Genomic DNA, 20823 nt, shown 5'->3' with positions numbered 1-20823 from the left:
GAGCTAAAAGTCTGGAGGTACTTGCTTGTCCTTGCTTTGGGGTTCCCTTTTTGTCGTGAAGGGGGTTCCCCGGTCCGTTGCTTGGCTGATCTTCTCATGTGCCTGGATAGACTTTGGACAGCCAGTCACGTGGTGTGTTGGCGCGGATGAATGAAAGTCTTTGAAGTTGAAAGCTGGTTTTGCAGTTGAAACGTTAAAACGAAACTTTGCAGCAACACTTAACTTAGAACCGAGACTTTTAACGGAAAAGAAACAAACTAAGAAAAGAAAGGAAAGTGTGACGAGATGGCTTCAATTAAATCTGTTTTAACCCATATCTTGATTTGGGTCATTTGTCTCTGCGTCTACATGGTTACTATAACCATCGTCGGCTCCACCCGGCGTCGGGCATCACAAGAGCTTAGAGAGCGAGTCCAGAGAGCTTTTCCAGAGAGCGTTCAGAGCGCATCACAAGAGCGAGGATCACAAGAGCATCATTCTGTGTCCGGGTCTAAGATTTTAAACTCAAAATGTTTGTCCCGCCTCCTGGAGGAATTTGGAATTCGGACAATAAGATACTATATGGTCATTTGAGAGGGGGTCTTTTCTATCCCCCCCCTTCTCTCATCGCGAATCATGTGTTCTCTGTGGTCTGCTTACTCATCAGCTCGAAACAAGAGGATTCAGTTTAGACATAATTTCCATTTTAAGAACATAAACATTTTTACACAGATTTCAATCGAGCCATCTTTTGAATTAAAAACATACGAGCATAATGATAGGAAACACGACACTTTCATTCCAGTATCTCTAATATTTAAAACAATTACATGACTTAGATGTGATCTAAGCAGAATAGACACATACAGGGGTTGTAAACACAATATATAATTGTTGTTACATGATTTTGATTCTGGGTCAGTCAAGAATTGTTCTGGGATGAGTTTTATTGGTATTGGAGAATTGGAGGAAAGTCCTTATGTGTGTGTGTGTGTGGGTATCCTTATGGTCAGCATTTGTGCATCCGTGGTGTGTACCACGTGAGGGTTTAGTTTCGCAAATGGCTGTCTTCAAGACAAAGGGTATTTTGTATGCAAGTCCCCTTTTTCAGCCTTAAGGAGGTGTAATAATTGATGAGGGGAAAACTAGCTCGGGACGCTGAATGGTTCAGTCTGTTTAGTCGCAGGGGTCAGGTGACTCCTTGTTAGGGCCTCTTGTTTCACCATTTCTGAACAGATCTGTTCTTGCCAAATTATAAAACATTGACAACGTCCTTCCTTCAGTTAAGCAACAAAAGGGTCTCTTGGCTCCAGTGCCTGGGGATAATCTGGAATATGCAGCATCTTGTGTTTGGTTATGTCTGAAAGCTTCAATTGTGTTTGGTCCATTCTCAATGTTGCTACAGACGTTTGCCATTATATATTTAAAACAATATTTTAGTAGAAACCTAAATAACATTGACAAACTATACAATATATCATTTGAAAGCTTACAATCTATAGTCATATTTGGTGGCTATTTTCTAAAATTACAGAGGAGTAGTAATTTATCAATTTGCAACAAGAATATTTCATACTCATTAGGAGTGTTTAGGCCTTTACTTTGAAATGGCAATAAACATGAAAAATCATGAAAGATTAGTAGAAACCTCAGTTTGCTCTCATGCCAAGAGTTCAAAAGATAACACCAATTCAATTTTGAGAAAAAAAAGGTCTGAAAATGTTTTAAATATAAAGAAAAATATTATGGATTCTCGGTTTGTGATGCAGCTGCGAGCTATAACGCACATATGTGCTCTTTTTATGCATTTATTAGAGGTTGAATTCAAATCAAATACTGCCAAACCACCCATACTACTTCTGAATAGGATGTCTACTTCATAAATCGTATGAAAACACATGGTTCAGATCACTCAAACATATATGAAAATGGAGGCGCCCTTATATGGTCAGTAAGGAAGCGGTTCATCTAGTGAAAAAGTTTGGTACTGCGCCCTAATAAAATCTTACTGAAAGCTTCTTCTTTTTTTTTTTTTATCATCAACCTACAATTTGGAACACAACTAGTTCAGATTTTTGGCTTTTATTTTCAAGCAATTTTAGAGTAAAATATATGTTTTAGATATATATATATATAAAATATAATTATATTTTTACATTGCACGTTCATAAACTCAAACTTATATAACTTTTTTCCTGTTTCACTTTCATCATTTCTACAATAATCTGGCAAACTTGTCATGATATTATGCAGATTAGAAACGCAGTAGCTGACATTAAAGATATGACAATACAGACATTTACAAAATTTATTCAATTTCATTCCGTTTCATCAAATTACATCAGGGATTTACATAAAAATCACCATTAAAATAAGCCTCCTATAAAAGCAACGTATATCAATAAATGACCAAATCAATTAATGATATATATTCAATACATGAAATATTTTCTTTATGATTTTTCTTATTAGTAGTAGTATATTGGCTACACACACACACACATTATAACTACTTCAAAAGACATTCGCGAGTTCGTTTGCCCAAAAAGCTAAAGTAAAATGATTTGGCTTGCTGTCAGCAGTGGAGGGGTTCGAGGAAGCAGCTTCAACTCGATATAGGCTAGCTAAACTTGCAATTCTGATTATTTTTTCCCCCCTCGCAATTGCAAGTTTATCTTCGATCTTTTAACAGAAAAGTGAGACATAAACTCTCAATTGCGAGTTATAGGCCTAAAGTACAAATTTTTTTTTTTCTCAGAATTGCGAGTTTAGGCTCTCTCACAATTTTGATTTTGCATTGCATATGACCCGGCAGTTATTTAGGAACTCCACTTATAAATTCCTGGCACCAATAAGAGTGATTTGTAGATCTCTTGTCTTCATCTCTCGTGACATCTGACACCAAACGCATCCTCTGCAGAACGTGGCCATCAGGCAGTCATTACACATATCACCCTGCAAATGAATATAGCCGTAATGTCTTTATAAGTCTACATCACTAGTATTGCACTCATTTTTACATCGTTTGTGTATATGGCAAATTGCGACAATAATAATAATTTAAAAAAAAAACGTTCTTTGTCCTGCATTTATGGGGGGAAAAAATAGAAGAATGAGAAACGTTCAATTTCTCAGTTGAACTACTAATTGTCAGTGTGGTTTTAATGTTTTCACTTGTTACACAATAGCTATAGAAAATATATGATTGGTCTTTAACTAAATTTTTGTAAATTCCAAACTCAAATTTCAGTTTAAACTAGGCTATATGCGTTTAAACTGCTATAGGAAATAAACATTTGTGTGATTGCACTTTTGGCAAGGATTTAGTTTGTGACAACTAGCCAGCCGTCTCCCCTAAATGTAAAGTAAATTCGATAGAAAAGTGATTCTCACCTTAATGCCATAACGCTGGCGCATTGACACCCTCATGGACATGGTTATGGGTGGGACGCACCCGCAGAAGTCCAGCAGGGGGAGACATAAGCACTCACCGTATTTCTTGGCATTTATGCACGTGTAACACGAGAAACACCAGAAAGCAAAGCAGCCTGTTTACAGAAAGGCAGGTCATATTTATTAGCCTACAATACATTACATCATCGTGTTGTAGCCTGGGAAAAAAGATAGTAGAAGATAAAAAAAAAAAAAATTAAGTTCATTCTGCAGGATGCTTCAGTGGAACTGTGTAACTTTAAGATGGTTCTGATCTATGACCACACCGAGTGTAGAAAACTGAAAGTCGGTTACACATTTTAAGGTTACGTAGTTATATCCTCCTGGGACCCAAGAATAGACTTTTGTCCACTGTAGTGGACATTATATTTTAGTGAATTTCTCTGACATCATACATGTCACATGACACAACATGGGTGTCCTGTAAAGAGCACATTCAGGGCTTTTCAGAGATACCAAATGTTTGGAGGTTTCACCATGAAAACAACTTCTCCTTGGTCTTTAAAAATGTCTGACATTAATTTAGTGATCAAATGTAGCATTCTTATGGAAATATGATAATATATTGTAATTATAATTTAAATTGTACTACTTTTTTAAATTGTATTTCATAAAACAACATCTCAGGAAAATGTTAAGGGGTTTCAAATAAAAAAAATACTTTCTGTTACAGAACAGGGCATTGATTTCAAACGTGTCCACACTCTAAAAAACGATTCGTTGGCTGAACAACCATTACTTATAAAAGTTATTAGATTTAACACAAAAAATTAAGTATTCATAACTTTCCAACCTCTACTTAACATATTTACTGTGTGTAACACAAAAATATAAGTAACTAGGTGAACTTAAATGTATGCATAAATAAAATGAAAAAACATAAGTCATGTCAACTACTATAATAATTGCTTCAAAATTAAGTAAATCGAGCATAACATTTTAAGTAACTATACAAGCCACGTGATATGCAATTTCCCGTGATGCCTTTCCAGCCAAAAATTGGAGCCATTTTGTGAAGCACATATGTGAAGACGCTGAAAAGAGGTAAGCTTAACTTTTTTTAACTTAAGGTACACTCAATCGTTTATTGCATTTTTGGTCAAGAAACTAACTTTTAAACTGAATTTCAGAATTGCTACGAATTTTGCATCAACAATTAGAAACGTGTTACGAACACCTATGTAGTCTACAAGTTAATGTATGAAATGAGTGACTTTGCACGAGAGTATATTTGAATTATTAAGCGAGTGTGCTTCCATCGAATAGGCTATCAAGTGTCAAGTGTTTATAGTAGTCAGAGTATTTATTGTGTTTTTCGAAATATATGACCATGACGTTGGCACGTATGTATTAATGGTGTGTTCACACCTAACGCGAATTTAATAATTTGCGCGAGTAGATTACAAAGTCAATGCAAAGACACGAATAGACACATCATTCGCGCCGGGCGTCGCGAATGACGCGAATTGGGTGACGCGTTTGCCGCGAACGTCTTCCACGCAAGTTGAAAAATTTGAACTCGAGCAGATTCAAGCACTAGACGCGATAGACGCGTATTTGACGCTCTATTCGCGTTCGGTTTGAACACACCATAAGAGGACAATTCGGACGGCGCTTTCCCCCACGGATAAATTCGTAGGCCTACTTTATTAACGAAATGTAGTTGTCATTTATTATATGCAGGCTATGAGTTTTCGGATTAAAAATGTTTTACTTTCCATATTTACAAATTCCCATATATTCTATTCTCTAATATCTATAAATGGATCGCGGGAAAGGGGGGCGTCCAGGCCTTGGGCGCGGGTTAGCCTATTGGTAACGTTCGTTAACATACAAATATTACATTCGAAAACACATTGGCTACAGCTCCGTGTGCACGATTTATCATTAAATAATGGCGATCTTGATTCAAACACAATATTATTCCTAAATGACAGCTACAACCCTGTCTATTAACCCTTTAAAATTATTTTCAAAATAAGTTAATACCCTTTAAGCAAAAGTTTGGCTTCAAACAAAGATTGTAGATCTTTATTTACTGTTTGGCTATTCCAGTAGTGACTGACTGTTAAAATGTTTTGAAGAGATTCGTTCAAAACCTCTGGACAAAAGTCTTCATTAATTAACTTGTTTTGTTTAAATTAATAGATATTATTTAATAGACTCATTTTTATATTTATAGGCATTTAATAATGGACTAATTTGTAACATTTAATTATTGTTTTTTCTTTTTAGATATATTTTTGATAACCAGAAAAAAATTTGTATATATATATATATATATATATATATATATATATATATATATATATATATATATATACACACACACACACACAACCAGTAAGATTGTTTAATGTTTTTAAAATAAGTCTCTTCTGCCCACCAAGCCTTCATTTATTTGATCCAAAATACAGCAAAAACTGTAATATTGTGATTATTATTATTTTTTACAATTTAAAACAACTGTTTTCTATTTGAATATATTTTAAGATGCAATTTAAAAGTTTTGGGTCAATTAGAACTTTTTTTTAAAAAGAAATAAAATAAATTAATACTTTTATCCAGCAAGTATAAATTGATAAAAACGTGACAGTATAGACATTTATAATGTTGCAAATGTAAGAGGCTGTAAGAGATTTATTTTATTTTAAAATATAAAGGTACATTTCTTTCTCATTCTGTGTTTGAATGCAATTGATTTTTTGCAACAGTCTGAACAATAACAAGTGATGTTGCAAGTAAATGCAGATTTCCTGTTTTTTTTTTTATATACTCATAGGAATGAAGAGGAACTGGAACATCTCACATTGAGGATCATCACGAAAGGTGGCTCAGCAGATGATCCTTCACAGACTGGGGTAACGCTGGAAGGCATAGAGGTGATGAGTCACGAACGCTGTGCTAAGTGAGCTGGTCGATAGGAATTACGTTTGTGAAACTAATTACATGGAAATGCATGAATTATATCTGTTTATTAAAATAGTTTCTTCCGGAAACAACGGACCATATGAGATTCCAAGTCACAGTTCATCTCACTTAGCACGGCGTTCGTGGCTCGACTGGTCGAGACTGTTTTCCAAGATGGCTCCTGCCTGTATACGCATAATGTACTGTCTATATTAATTATCTTCTTATTAAACTGTCTGTACACTTACAAAGTTCTCAATGCTTCGGTTTGCATTGGGACCCTCATTATGCTACCGTGTTAGTGTGGGGCTATTTTGAGCCTTGTTAGTGTTATTAACTAGCGATTTACTTTTGCTTATTCTATGCCCCATATACTAGTGTTATAAGCTAAACAGTTTTTAGAGATAAAACTCTACGTACATTCGATTATCATGAAAATGCATCCCAGAGAACGATCAACTCGGTAACCATGTGTTAATTAGCCCTAGGTTCATTTTTCACCGGAATTGTCCTTTAAGAGGTTTTTTGTATGTTGCAAAAGTAAATATTGGAAAAATGTAAATCTTTTGAGAAGTGTTGCAAAGGTGAAAAATTGACCTGTTAAAAGTGATTTTCCATTTGTCGATTTGCCACATTTTGTTACATTTCATGTGTGGTTTCAGGCTTTCAAACCTTTGGCAAAAAAATAAAAAAATAATAAAGTTAAATGCTTTGTTGTGTGTGATTTGCATGTTTAATTTATTTTAAGACATAAAATGTACTGGAGCAGTGCAGTTAGCAGACCAATAGCTGAAGATCTAAAATAAGTTAAAATGGTTGGTTCAGCTCATTTAATTGTCTTATTTTAATATACAAATGGGCTTAAATGTTAAGTTAACAGAACTAAGATTTGTTTTGATCTCACATGGCCTGCACTGTGTTGGATTTACTTAAAATGTATATGCACCATTTTTGCATCATACTTTTTAAGTAATCCCAACTTGGAATTATTTTACATAAAATAAACAAGAAAACCTTTGTTATATGTACTTAAATATTTGAGTTCACATAACATTCTTTACTTAAAAATATATGTAACGTGATGCATATATTTTTAAGTAAAGAATGTTGCGTGAACTCAAATATTTAAGTACATATAACAACGGTTTTCTTGTTAATTTTAAGTAAAATTATTCCAAGTTGGGATTACTTAAAAAGTATGATGCAAAAATGGTGCATATATATTTTAAGTAAATCCAACACATCATTTTTTAGAGTGCACTGTAGAGGACATCAGGACTAAAATCATGTTTATCAGGCATTCTGGGAGACACAACAAGTGAATATGGAAATAAATTATACATCAATATTCCTATGAAATATTAGATATTATTAAAATGTTGCCAATTATTACTCCAATTATTACCCTTATTTTTTCATTAAATGTTGCTCCAAGAACACATTAATGTGCAAATTAGATACAGTGTATCGATACATTGCATTGAATGGGAATATTAAAGGGACACTATGCAGCTTTTTTAGCTTAACTGAACAGCTTCAGAGTTATTGAAATGGTTATATAACTTCTTTCGGGTTGAATGGTGGGCGTCTCGACCCCCCCTGGTGCCTGTGAGCGAAAAAATCTCACTTGCAACTTCGGTGCGGCGGGCCGCGTCAGGAAGTATCGCGTGATATCAGCTCTCGCGATGTAACATATTCCTTTACGGCAACTGCACACATACACACAGGAACAAGGTATAGATGGATGGAGTTTGTCACACTATCGTCATGGCTGAGCCGGCATATAAGATGCAGAAAGCTAGGAAAGCATTGTCGGAGGAACAGAGAAAGAGGAAACGGCAGACTGACCGAGTGAGGAGTCGGACACGAGCATAGGCATAATTTGCGGGTGTGTTATGTCCCCATTGAAACTTCTCGCGGCACGGATGTAACGTTACCATTACAAACAAATAAAACATCTCCAGGTAACTCTAGTAGAGCATTCATTTCGTTCGTTTGTTAAATAAGAGGCGATCTGAAATGTGTTAGTTTTGAAATCAAGTGACCAAAGTGCTCGTTGCCTCTGCGATCAGCGGTGCAGATAAGTTACAGTGTTCTGTTGTGACGCGCGCCTGAATCCGTTGCGGGGACTGAGAGACTCTCTATATTTTGTTATGGTGAAATCACAAAATCTAATGCACAAAACACATGTCCCTGCTTGAAATACAACCACTAATAAACAATCGGTTTTGATGAGGAAAATAAACTATACTATTAGTACCGATTAGAACCCAGAACCTCTGACACACTTGGCAAAAGTTCTGCCTCTGGACCATTAAAATTGTCGGATCTATGTATTTAATCACGTGAAAATTCTCACCACTAACAACATATATTATATCTCATTAAACGACAAATTAAACACAATGTACTATTGTATACTATGTAACAGGGCATGTCAAGCTCTGAGTGAGTGGTATTTACGACAGTAACATTAAATTCAAGTACTCCACAGTAACTCTAGGGGTCGCTGTTTGACAAAAACGGGATTTCTGCATAATGCCCCTTTAACTTATGGCCATTTTACCCACATATTGCGAAAAGTAAAATGGTGTATCAATTCATTCCATTATTTCTTTCATAACATAGTTGAGAATAATCTTTATACAAATTTTGGTTGAAAAAATCCTGAAACCCCAAAATGTATTGGTGATTGAAAAAAAAAATCCCATTGTTTTTGCCTGTACATATGATTTCATGTCATTTTATTTTTTAAACAACTTAGTCCTGGCGTCCACTACACCACTTTATATATATGTTTTTTTTACCATTTGTTTATTGTGCTCTAAACAGTGTGATGACATGGAAAAAAACTAAATTCAAAAAACTTTTTTTTTCTGGGTCTCAGGAGGATATTGTAGCCTACTTACTTAAGTAGCTACTGAGTAATATTAATTAACTAGACTACACAGCCTACTATAAAGTTACGGTTAGGGTTAGTTACTTGTAATTGTGCATAATTTACTGCTATTAATATAGACTAGTAAGAACGTGTAGCTACATCACCTTAAAATAAAGTGTTTCCAGACCGTGAGTAACATATTTGGAATCACGTGAGGTTGAGTAAATAAATGAGTGTTTTCATTTTGGGGTGAACTTTCCCCTTTAATTCCACTACATTACTAACTGTATAGCTTTGCAACTATGTGTCAACTAACTTTTAATCGAGAAAGACAGTCTGCTTATATCTGCTAACACTTTATTTTGATGGTCCCCCATGTCAACTTAAACCCCAACACCCTACTCTACTGATCCTCTAATGAGAGTTAGTTGGCATGTAGTTGCAAAGCTACTTATAGTTAGTAGAATGTCTAAAGTGGACCATAGAATTACAGTGTAACCTTTGTATTTTATTCTAAACTTTACTTACATTCAGACATGTCATCACAGCAGTCACAGATTTCTGATCCCCACTGATCAGAATGACTAGAGATCATAACAGGCTTTGGCTGCATGACTACCATGGAGTTGGACATGCTTACAGCTACAAATGTACAACAGGTAGAGAAGTATGATATGATTTAGGTATCACACACCAATGAGAGTGTTTGTGTGCGTGTGTGTGTGTCAGCATTTATAAACCTTTGTTCATGTTAGTAAATAAAAATGCTCATGCAGTTTGTGCATTAACTAATGTTAAGATACAACTTTTAAACTTAAAAATGTATTATAGTAAATGTTAAGATTAACATTACAATTTATAAATGCTGTGAACTAATGCAGTCAAATAATGTTAACAAAGGAAACCTTACTGTAAGGTGTTTACATAATATTTTAGTATATTAATCTACTACATAAGTAGACCCTTATTTTAATTTAATATTCTATATATTTGAATTTTTTTGAATATTTGAAATGCAGGCACAGTGAAAACTATTAAACTATTCAAGTCCTAAAACAAAAGGTTAAATAATCATTGTAAAAATGCAGATGAGTGCAATGAAAAGATTCTCTGATTCTGCATATCGCTGTAGAAAATCTCTCACCTGTGTTGGCAGGTCCAGCGTAATGAAAGTATCTGCTGTTTCTGATCACAATCTTGCCTTTTTACTGAGTGGGTAAAAAAAAAAAAAAAGTCATCACATTGCTCTAAAGGAAAACCTCCTTAACCTGTTTGACCCGTTCACAGCAGCATCCTTTTAGCATTACACTTAAAAATTACTCAAAACAGGGTGGAGAACAATACTGCATTGCTCCATTGCAAATGAAGAATCCAGACATGCTTAATGTATGAAAATATACCTTAAGGAATGAAACTAACAACATCATCATTGAAACCACATAATAAACACAGCTTCAGACAGTAAGTGTTATGATTCCAACCTGTGTTCCCCTGTCTTGTGTGTTTCTGGACTCAAGTTATTTCCTTTTGCTTCATGTTTTGCATTTCTTTGTAGGTTTAATGTTGATTAGTCTCGCCAGGTGTTTCTTATTAGCCATACCTCCCCTGTTATCTTGTTAAGCTTTGTCTGTCTGTGTATATATAGCCCTTTGTTTCACCTGTTCTCCATCAGTCGTTGAATGGACATTCTCTGGTTTAGTGTGTTTAGTGTGCAGGCACAAAATAATCTTTAAAAATGTTATGACTTTAAATTCAAAGATAGTCACGGGGGAGAAATAGCAAAGCAACATCTCTACCAGGACAAAACCTGAAGACTTTGTCATTCAGATTATTCATCAGATGACAGGCTTCTGAAGTAAAGGAATCATGTTAGCAGTAGCATCCATTAAACATTTCCCTTAAGTGCCTCTCACTCATCAAAAATGCAATATATTAAGAACGGACCTGCTGAAACTCATATCTTAACGTCATGCAGAAATGTTCAAATGACGATGAGTGTCATTGCACAACTTTTAACAGAGACTGTTCATCAGCAAGATGTGGTTTTTGTTTTCAGTGCTAATGGAGTTTCTATAGAGTCATGAGGAAATATCTGAAGCATTTGGCAAGTCACATAGTTTATGCAGGTATGCCAACAAACAATCCTCGCTTATCTTCTCCCTTATACGTTTTTTTAATACAATCCTCTTGTCTTTTTCATTCTTGTCACCTTTCCCATGATGCAGCATCTTTAGTTGTTTCATATTCACATTTATTTATTTAGCAGACGCTTTTATTCAAAGCAACTTGAATTGAGGAATACAACAAGCTAATGAGGCAATAAACACGAGAAGTGCTATTAATACAAAGTTTCAGCCATTGTTCAGGAAAGTAAGCTAGAATCGGGAGGGATTAAGGAACGGTGAGAGCATAAGTGAAGGAATAGTGAAATGGATTTTTTATTATTATTATTCAGCAGGCTGCAGTTAAATGCTCACGGAAGAGATGAGTTTTCAGCTGTTTCTTGAAAATTGTCAGGGATTCGGCTGTCCAGATAGGATTTGGAAGATCATTCCAACAGCAAGGAACATTGAATATAAACATTCTTGAGAGTAATTTTGTGCCTGATGGTAATGCAAGGTGCTGTACACTTACAGACCGGAGGCTCCTTGAGGGCACAACTTGTAATAGAGAGTGGAGGTAGGAGGGTGTAGCCTGTGGCCGTCCTGTAGGCAAGCACCAATGTTTTGTGAGCCAATGCAGTGAGATAAGCAGCGATGAGATGTGGGCTCTTTTGGGTACGTTGAAGTCCAGTTGCATTCTGGATCATTTGTAGGGTTTGATTGCACATGATGGAAGTCCAGCAAGCAGCGCATTACACAAAGGCCTGGACAAAAAGTTGTGTTGCATGCTCAGTTAGGAAGGTCCTGATCTTCCTGAAGTTATACAGTACAAACTTGCATGATCATATAGTAATGTGGTCTTTGAAGATCAGCTTATCATCAAAGATTACCCCAAAATTCCTGGCTGAACATGATGGGATTATTGTTGATAAACCTAGCTGGGTGGTAAAGTTGTACTGGACTAACAGGGTGGCTGTGAAAACGAGAAGCTCCGTCTTTGTTGAGTTGTAGGTAATATTCTGTCATCCATGCCGAGATGTCTGCCAGGTAGTCTGAGAACTGTGTAGATACTGTGAGATCATCTGGTTGAAGTGAAAAGTGTGTCATCAGCATAGCAATGGTAGGATAAATCATGTGCCTGTATAATGGAGAAGAGGAGAGGTCCAAGAAGTAATCCCTGGGGTACCCCAGTGACCTGATGATGTATTTCGAATACCTTCCCTCCCCAGGGAGTCATTGCACAACTTTTAACAGAGTCTGTTCATCTGCAAGATGTGGCTTTTGTTTTCAGCGCTTTTAGAGTTTCTATAGAGTCATAAGCAAATATCTAAAGCGATTGGCAGGTTACAGTTTATCTGGAGATTTTCAAGTCAACAAATAATCCTCAAAATCATGTGGTCCCAGTGATGTAGTGCATATGGAGAAGAGGAGAGGTCCAAGAACTAATCCCTGGGGTACCCCAGTGACCTGATGATGTGTTTTGAATACCTTCCCTCCCCAGGCAACCGTGAAGTGAAGATATATGTGAAGTAGTAAGCAACGTCATCAGCTGTTAAAGAGAAGTAAGAGGTTACGAAGGGGGGCAGAGGAGAGAATCGAATGTTTTGAAAAATGTGCGTGTGTCAAAAGTACTGTTGATCTTGTGAAAATATGAAATTTTTGCAGTGTGAACCTGAAAGCAAAGATTGATACTTACTGAGGTCAGCTGAATCTTTTGAATTGTGCCATTTTCTTTCAGCTGCCTTGAGCTTGGTCAAGTGCTCACAGAGAACATTGGATAACCATGGGATTTGAAGGAGTAGCACATGCTGGCCTGGAGGAGAGAGGACGGATTTAGTCTAAACCGGATGTTAGAGTGGAAAATAAAGTGTTTTTGGTCTTATTAACATATAGTGATAAGAATTGGCTGGGGGAGGGAATAGAGGATGACACAACAGAGGAAAGGTGTGAGGGAGAGATGGAGCATAGGTCTGAATTAGACCAGCAGGGGGTTGGTGATAAGAAAAAAGGTGTAAATTAAAAGTGATAAGGAAGTGATCAGAAATGTTTTAAACAAAATGTTTTCTTTGACAGTTGCGTGTATAGATGAGGTCAAACTGGTTGTCGGACTTGTGAGTACCTGGTGAGCCATTGAAGATCGAAAGATCGAGGGAAATCTGCAGCATAAGGATTCTCCAGGTGTATGTGGAAGTCTCCGAAGACTATGGGCTGCCATCCTCAGGGAATGAGGAGAGCAGCACATCCAGCTCTTCTAGAAAGTTGCCCAGCTGACCTGGAGGGCAAAAAATGACAAATATGGAGTTTTTCTGGGCGTTTTAAAGGTCCCGTTCTTCATGTTTTTTTTTTAGCTTTGATTGTGTTTACAGTGTGCAATATAACATGTGTTCATGTTTCGCGTGTAAAAAAAACACAGTTTTTTTCACACAATTTACTTATCTGTATACCGCTGTTTTCACTGTCCAAAAAAACGGCCTGATGACTTCCTTGTTCTATGAAGTCCCTCCTTCAGAAATACGTAACAAGTTCTGATTGTGCCAGCGGTTCCTGTGTTGTGATTCGACAGCAGCTTATCGTACGTTGCCTGGAAAGGTCACGCCTCTTACCATAAATTGGAGATGCATGTGCAGCTGAAGTGCTTCTTCTCCGTAGGAGCGCAACAAGACCACGCCCCTTTCTTTGTCTATTCCTGTGGGCGGAGATTAGTCAAAAAACTGTTCTAGTTACGTCATTAAAAAAGGAAGTAGAGGGATGTAGTCCAAACCGGCCGTTCGCTGACATGCTTTGTAAGAGGGGACTTCTGTTAAATAAAATATCTCGCTAGGCATTGAACTTTGAGCTTTATAATTTTACAGGAATTATTTATGCTCTAACAGCAACATTACACACTAACTAAAGTTTGAAAAATGGAATCGCGAAGAACGGGACCTTTAAATGTATTTACTGAAAGCATTAATTAAAGATGCAGAGGATGAACTCTGTCCCTTTCAGTAATCTCAGAGACAGATTGTGATTGAAGATGAGCAGGCCTACAACTTTCTCTACGGATTTATTAGTTTGGTTCCAGGATTAAAGTCGGTACATTGTAAGCTGGAGTACAGCTGGGCAGTATACAAGAGTTATGACATAAGGGGGTGTTGGATTGGGATATCCTGACTTACGAAATGCTCTTCCAAAGACAAAATTGGAATATGGATCTAGTCCTGAAGGGTCCTAATGTGCAATTTCTCATAGAATTCCAGCAAGAGGGTTGTATATATATAGGCTATATATATGAATTTGTCTAATAAAATAATATTTTAATATATGTAATTAATGTACAAATTTTACAAATAACAGCTTGTTTACTATAAGAACATAATATGGTGAGAGATATGCTTCTGTTTATATTTTATTTCTTCATAAAGACAGTGAGAGGAGACAGAAAGGTGAAGAGTTAGACAGTGCAGATTGACAATATTCTGTTACTATTTATGTGGTTATTATCCCAATGGGAATCTTTGTAGTATCATTAAAAAAAAACATCAACCAAAAAAAAACCTTTTGTGATATTTTGTGAGGTTACAGGGGCAGTCCCCCCGACTTTTTCCTTTTTCCTGATTTCCATATGGCCAAGGCTGCATTGACTTCCATTGTCAAACACACACACACACACACACACACACACACACACACACACACACTGAATTAAAAACACCTAATATAAAGTGATGCGTTATTGTAATTGAGGTTTCTTATTAACTCCACTATAATGTATCGGTGTGTGAATGACTAATGTGACTGTCAGAGAGTGCAGCTTTACGCCATCCGGTCCACTGCATCGTTTGACTGGAGGATCACACAGAACACTAAGACGATCATTACCGAGGGATGCTGGTCAAGAGCAGTTGAATTCTGCAGTTTTCCGCCTGAATAACGAAGTGGAATGAAACACGAGCTCACTGCAGAGACAACGACAAACGTATCCTCGCTAAGTCCGTTTCGTCGTCGTCCTATACACTCTGAATGCTGTACTGTTGCGGTGGAAGGGAGAAGGAGGAGAAGGAGCACACGGGCGCGGAAGAGGCGTTGATGAGCAGCGGGGAAGCGGACACAGTCACCGCTGGAAACCGGGAAGAAACTCCGGCTGCAGGGCTGTTTGACACAGCGGATATGCCCGAGCTCCTGCCGCCCTTGGAGCAACTTCAACCGAGTCCCCTTGACTCGGTGTGTCAGATGAAACATTTGCGTGATGAGTTCAACAGGGACTGCTTGAGCCCCGAATCCCCCCAGCTTAGGTTAGGCCAGAGGGCCCCCAAACTCGGACAGATTGGACGGTCAAAGAGAGGTGAGTATGTTTTTGTTCCATTTACTTAGATATGGATACTTTATGATTTATTACCCCATCTTTAGGATGGTCACTCCACGAAATTAGTGCCTTTTCCTTTTGTAAAGGTGATTTTTATATATTGAGATTTATTTTAGGAAGATCTATGAAGTGTTAAAAGTAGTCAATTGCATTGAGACTGTCAAGCTAAATTAAAATTTTGTTGGGATAGAGATACATAGACCTACACAAAAAAAAGGTTCATAACAGGGTTGACAGTTTTATTGCTTATTTAGCCTTGTGCTCAAGGTCATGATATTGCAATGTGTTTATTGAAAATAAAAATATAATGCTGATATTTCTACAAGCATCCAGTTGTTAATAATCAGCTATTTACTATCAGCTATTTACTATACAAAATCAAGGTAACAGTTTTATATTGCACTCGTGCTAAATGTCATGCCACTGACTAAGATGTTTATAAGGAAAATAACCTAATGTTGATATTTCTACAAATACAATTTTCAAAAGTAATTTAGGCCTATTTCAAATTCAAAAAGATGACAATTCAAAATTTCCACTCTGACAAATTATTACATATATATAGCCTAATAAGATGGGGTTTTTTTTTCAATCGTTGTTAAAAAATCATTGTTTACACTGGTTCAAGAGAGACACAAAAGGCAATTTTTATGAAATGATCTATTTAATGGAATATTTATATATTAACGTCTCTGCTTATTATACACTGTACACACTGTAACTGCGAATTTTCGACTCTGTTTAAAGTAGGATGTGAATTTTATTTCATAGTGGTTATAGAGGACGAAGACCTGGATGACGTCATCAACAATAATAACAACAACAACAATGGACCATTACCTGTCCCTCTCAGCAATGAGCCATCCTGAGCCTCCCCAGATTCTTAATATTTTGGACCAGCTATTCGTGAAATGCTTCCTTCTGCCACAGGACAGTCGGGACGCTTTCAGCAGGAGAAAAGACAGACACCTCTCCCAGTATCAGATTCACACGAGATCCGCATGCATTTCAGCTGTAGTTTACTAGTCGCATGGCAGCAGCTGTCAGCATACAACAGGCCAACACAGGTTATTTGTTGCGTAGTAGCTTCTTAGATCAGAGCTCTGTGTGTGACACTCGTGCCTCCCGGAAGGAGAAATGTGTGTAGACTGATCAACATATTTCAGACCAAAGGTAAAGACCAGCCACTGTAGACCACTCTGTCCAGATTTGTGCTGTTAAAAAGATGTTGTCCTTCACTTTATTTATTTATTCAAACAGTTGGTGAGAAGAATAGCACAGTGTTCTTGTATTTGTACTCAGTTTGTCTCTTAAAACCAGGAAATGTTGGAAATATATGCTGCTTCCTTGAGTTGTGGTTTTCAACCTTTTGTTATTCAACCTTATTCAAGCACCCACATGTACACTAAGATATATTTCAAAGCTTGTTTTTTTTATTAACATAAACTATCTATAGGTTATAATAATAGGCTATGCTTAATTTCCATTGGTTTCAGAACTAAACTAACTTATTTAAGGTAGATGAATTTGAACTTTTTTTAATTCTTTAAAATAATTTTTCCTTATTTTGTACATAATCGTAAGTCATTTTGCCCACCCTGGTTGAGAATCACTTTCCTAAAGGCTTTTGCATCTCTAGCTGCTTTACATGTTTTTATGCCTTATGAAACATTGCACGTTGCGTCAGTTATCACTTTGAAAAGCTATGCACTTGCCTGATTAGTACCATGATAAATTATTTGTATGCATTTTTGATCAACTATGTAATAAGTTGATTCGATCAGTTGGCTGAATGATTTTGTGGCACGTATGAAACATTTATATTGTTTTATGTGTTGCTTGCATTCTGTATTTCAGCACTGGATAAAGGGACATGCAAAAAATAATTAATGTGTAAATCAGTTTGACATACTCAATAAATGACAAGTGTATAAAGCTGAGCTCGTTTTTGTGAGTCAAAAGTGTCAATCTGTTCCATTTCTGGCCACTAGATGGCAACAACCCATTAGAAATAAACAGTTCTGCGTTTGGTTTTTTTAGCTTTTCCTACTGCTGCTCTTTTTTAAAACCATTTATTGGCATTAGACTACGTATTGCAAACTGCCTCAAAATCTACAAGTTTAATCTCTAGGAAAACCTGAGCTAGAAGGTGGGTTACGTTTGTAAGAAATTTGAGGTTCCATATCGTTTTAAGTTGGCGCCATGAACTCATCAAAATCACCCATACCACGTCTGCAAACAGACTTTTTGATATTTTGTGGGAAATCTTGACAGCATTTTATGTTTAAAATGTTTCGTCAAAGACTATATATGGTTTCATCCGATTCAAATTCAAAAGTGGAATATTAGTTTCCTCGGGTAAACGCGATTTGTGTTGTCAAGCGTCTATAACGTTTACCAGTGGCTATAATTTTGTTATTGTTACTGACTCGTTTATAAATGAAACCATGCGGTATAATGCTGTAAACCATATTTACTATATAGACCAACTTATATGTATGAAGATTGAAGAATAAGCCTTCCCAGGGTATCTGCACACTTTTTAAAGTCAAATTTAAGGCTTTTTAAGACCTTTTTAAGACCTGAAGAAATCAAAATTAATACCTTACATTAGGGGTGCGCAATATTGAAAAAAAAGTCTCAATATTTTCAAAGTTTTGTTGATGATAATTAGATGATATTTTACTGATTGTGCTTGTGTACTGGTACCATGGCTGGTTTAGGCCTGTTGTTGACAGCTGACTCATGAAGATATTCATATTTTTCATATTCTATGCAGTGGTCAGTTCACAGCAGTGAAAGGAATTAACATTTTTCATTAAAGGGCAATATTTGCAACCTTAAATTGAGTTCCAGGGGCATTTTCACCCATATATGGACTTTTTTTTTTTTTTTTTACTTAGAGGTATGCATCACCTTTTATGTCAAATTCTAACATTCAAATTAAATTATATTAGAATAATAACACAATACCACTGTTACCAGTTAAATTAAATCATTAAATCAAAATCCATCTTTGCAGTGCAGAGGAGACACAGAAGCAGCATCAGAACTGGCATTAATATATTTATACTCCATTTACAATTGCATAAATAAAGCTATGATATATTCAATTCTTTTAATTCTTAATTCAATATTTAAATATGAACTGATTTCTAATTGTAACATTTTAATTACAGGGTACTTTAAATGTGAAACTAAACCCGCCAGTAGGTGGCGGCAAGTCACTGTCTCAGGGAGTCATTCATTCAAACGATTTGTTCAAACGGCTGATTCATTCAGGAACTGCAAGTGATTGTTCATTGAATCGTTAAAATGATTCGTTCAAAACGCGGATTTCAGTAAAAAAATCATCGCTGTCTTTTGCATTGAGTATCTGCTACGGTTTCCTTTTGAAATTCTCGTCAGCGAAATAAGGGGAAAACAAACAATATTGACAATATTGTTTATAAAATGTAACAATGTTAATTTAACTGTTATATAAAATAAATATCATATTTGCTATTGTGCACGGGAAAACAGCCCTCTTGCTGATGTAATATTGTATGATAACAACATATGATATATAAAATACAAAAACTTTATACGTCTATTAGGGAACATACCTATAACTGCACTGACACATCACGCAGTGAAAGCAAGCATGAGAGACAAATGCGATGTCGGCTCGCAGTGCGCCCTCGTACATAGTTAACGTTAAAGTAAAACAATGAGTAATATCATAATAGACAATACACATCGCACACCACTACGCACATAAAGAATGAACTTACAATTGAACTGAAATTAACCAGCTTTCTTCTCCTCTCCTGCTGTTTCGCGTGCAGGAGACAGACGTAATGCTGGCGCGAATGTGACGCGAAATGTCACGTGAACGAGCAAATCCACAAAGAACGAATAATAAATAAAAAAGTACGCTAATTAGATAGTTTTAATTTGGAAAACATTTAGATATGTCTAACTCAAATTGCCATTGAAAATTTAAGACCTTTCATAAGTCAAAATAAGACTTTAAGACTTTTTAAGGCCATAAATTTTTAAAATCTAATTTAAGACTTTTTAAGACTTTTTAAGGACCCGCGGATACCCTGCTTCCAACCTTTTATTTTGGCTTTCTTTTGGGGTCTGAAGTTTAGCGTTTGACTGACGAGGAGATTATCAGGCATTATCTCTCAAGTGGCAGCAGAGCACAACACCCAAACGAGGAGGAAAAAAAGTACCTTACATTTTGTCCCATATATTTATAGCTGATTAAACGCAAATTCTCTTTGTAAACAAGTTTTATTTATCATGTTCTTACTTCCTGTATTATAACCAATAATAGGACGTTCGTGAAATAATGGCTCGACCTAGTAATTGTTACCCACAGCAAAATGTACTGACCCATTTTCCATTCACTCATATTCTCCCATTACAGGATAATTTACATTAAGACACGTCTGCAGCGATAGCCAAACATGCAAATAATGCCGAAACAGAAAGCAGAGGACTACGTGACTCACCAAGACTGAGGTATTTGCAAATCACTAATATAGGTTAACTGCCACAGATATCAGACACTCACAAAGAACATGAAATTGACAGGTCTTGTTAAAAAATTTATTTACATAAAATTTGTAATTTGTAACAAACTTAAAACAGTCAAAAACTTTTTTTAAAGTTAAATATTTGCATAAGCCGGTCACAAATATACATGTGACCTAAATTTACCTTAACTCCTAAACAGACTTGAGGGCAACCCATCTCAAGTGGTCCAAGCACAAAGAACAAAGGAAAGAAATGTGGACAGATAAATAAAAAAACACGTAATCCATGTGACCTCTAGTTTGTAACCAGCTGTGATAAAATTGAATAAATATCTACAGCCTTTTTCTCCTGACCAGTAAGTGGTGTGTATAAATACAAGAAAGGAGTATCAAAACATTTTGCAACATTGGCTTTATAAATGTGCACATGCAACAAGGAGGACACTGAGGAGCTAAAGCACAAAAGCTAAGGTTAAGTTTCACCTTGCATATAGAAGAGCCATTTCTTTGAATAAAAAAAAAGAAAAAGAAAAAAAAAAGAAAAAGCATTGATCATGTTGCTCAGTAAAAGAAACCGACCAATCTGCTAAATTTGAAGTTTAGTGCCTTTATCTTTTCATCTAAACC

The 20823-nt window shown here is 36.1% G+C and overlaps 1 protein-coding gene across 2 annotated transcripts; it reads right to left on the bottom strand.

Annotated features, from left to right (window-relative positions):
• Positions 1 to 2787: 2787 nt before the first annotated feature.
• Positions 2788 to 10452, bottom strand: ponzr2 (plac8 onzin related protein 2). 2 transcript variants are annotated; one of them, XM_056247591.1, is made up of 4 exons: positions 10368 to 10452; positions 9752 to 9865; positions 3373 to 3527; positions 2788 to 2934 (listed from the first exon to the last, which is right to left on the bottom strand). In XM_056247591.1, exons 2-4 carry the CDS (start codon positions 9855 to 9857, stop codon positions 2812 to 2814), a joined length of 384 nt encoding a protein of 127 aa, XP_056103566.1. In that variant the 5' UTR covers positions 9858 to 9865; positions 10368 to 10452; the 3' UTR covers positions 2788 to 2811. The 2 variants fall into 2 exon arrangements, with proteins under 2 accessions (XP_056103566.1, XP_056103565.1); XM_056247590.1 differs by lacking the exon at positions 10368 to 10452 and having other exon boundaries at positions 9752 to 9934.
• Positions 10453 to 20823: the final 10371 nt, after the last annotated feature.

This window comes from Rhinichthys klamathensis, unplaced genomic scaffold (assembly GCF_029890125.1).
Source record: "Rhinichthys klamathensis goyatoka isolate OS25496 unplaced genomic scaffold, OSU_Roscu_1.1 h1tg000050l_1, whole genome shotgun sequence".
Taxonomy (NCBI): Eukaryota; Metazoa; Chordata; class Actinopteri; order Cypriniformes; family Leuciscidae; genus Rhinichthys; species Rhinichthys klamathensis.
The sequence above is the reverse complement of the archived record's forward strand: the minus strand, read 5'-3'. Positions and strand labels throughout refer to the sequence as shown.

Excerpts from the sequence above, each read along its gene's own strand:
- ponzr2 (XM_056247591.1), bottom strand. The coding sequence starts at position 9,857 with ATGTCCAACTCCATGGTAGTCATGCAGCCAAAGCCTGTTATGATCTCT. Across the intron at positions 3,528-9,751 it reads CTGTGATGACATGTCTGAAT|GCTGCTTTGCTTTCTGGTGT; the intron begins GTAAGTAAAGTT and ends TTCTGTAAACAG. Across the intron at positions 2,935-3,372 it reads GCCAGCGTTATGGCATTAAG|GGTGATATGTGTAATGACTG; the intron begins GTGAGAATCACT and ends ATTCATTTGCAG.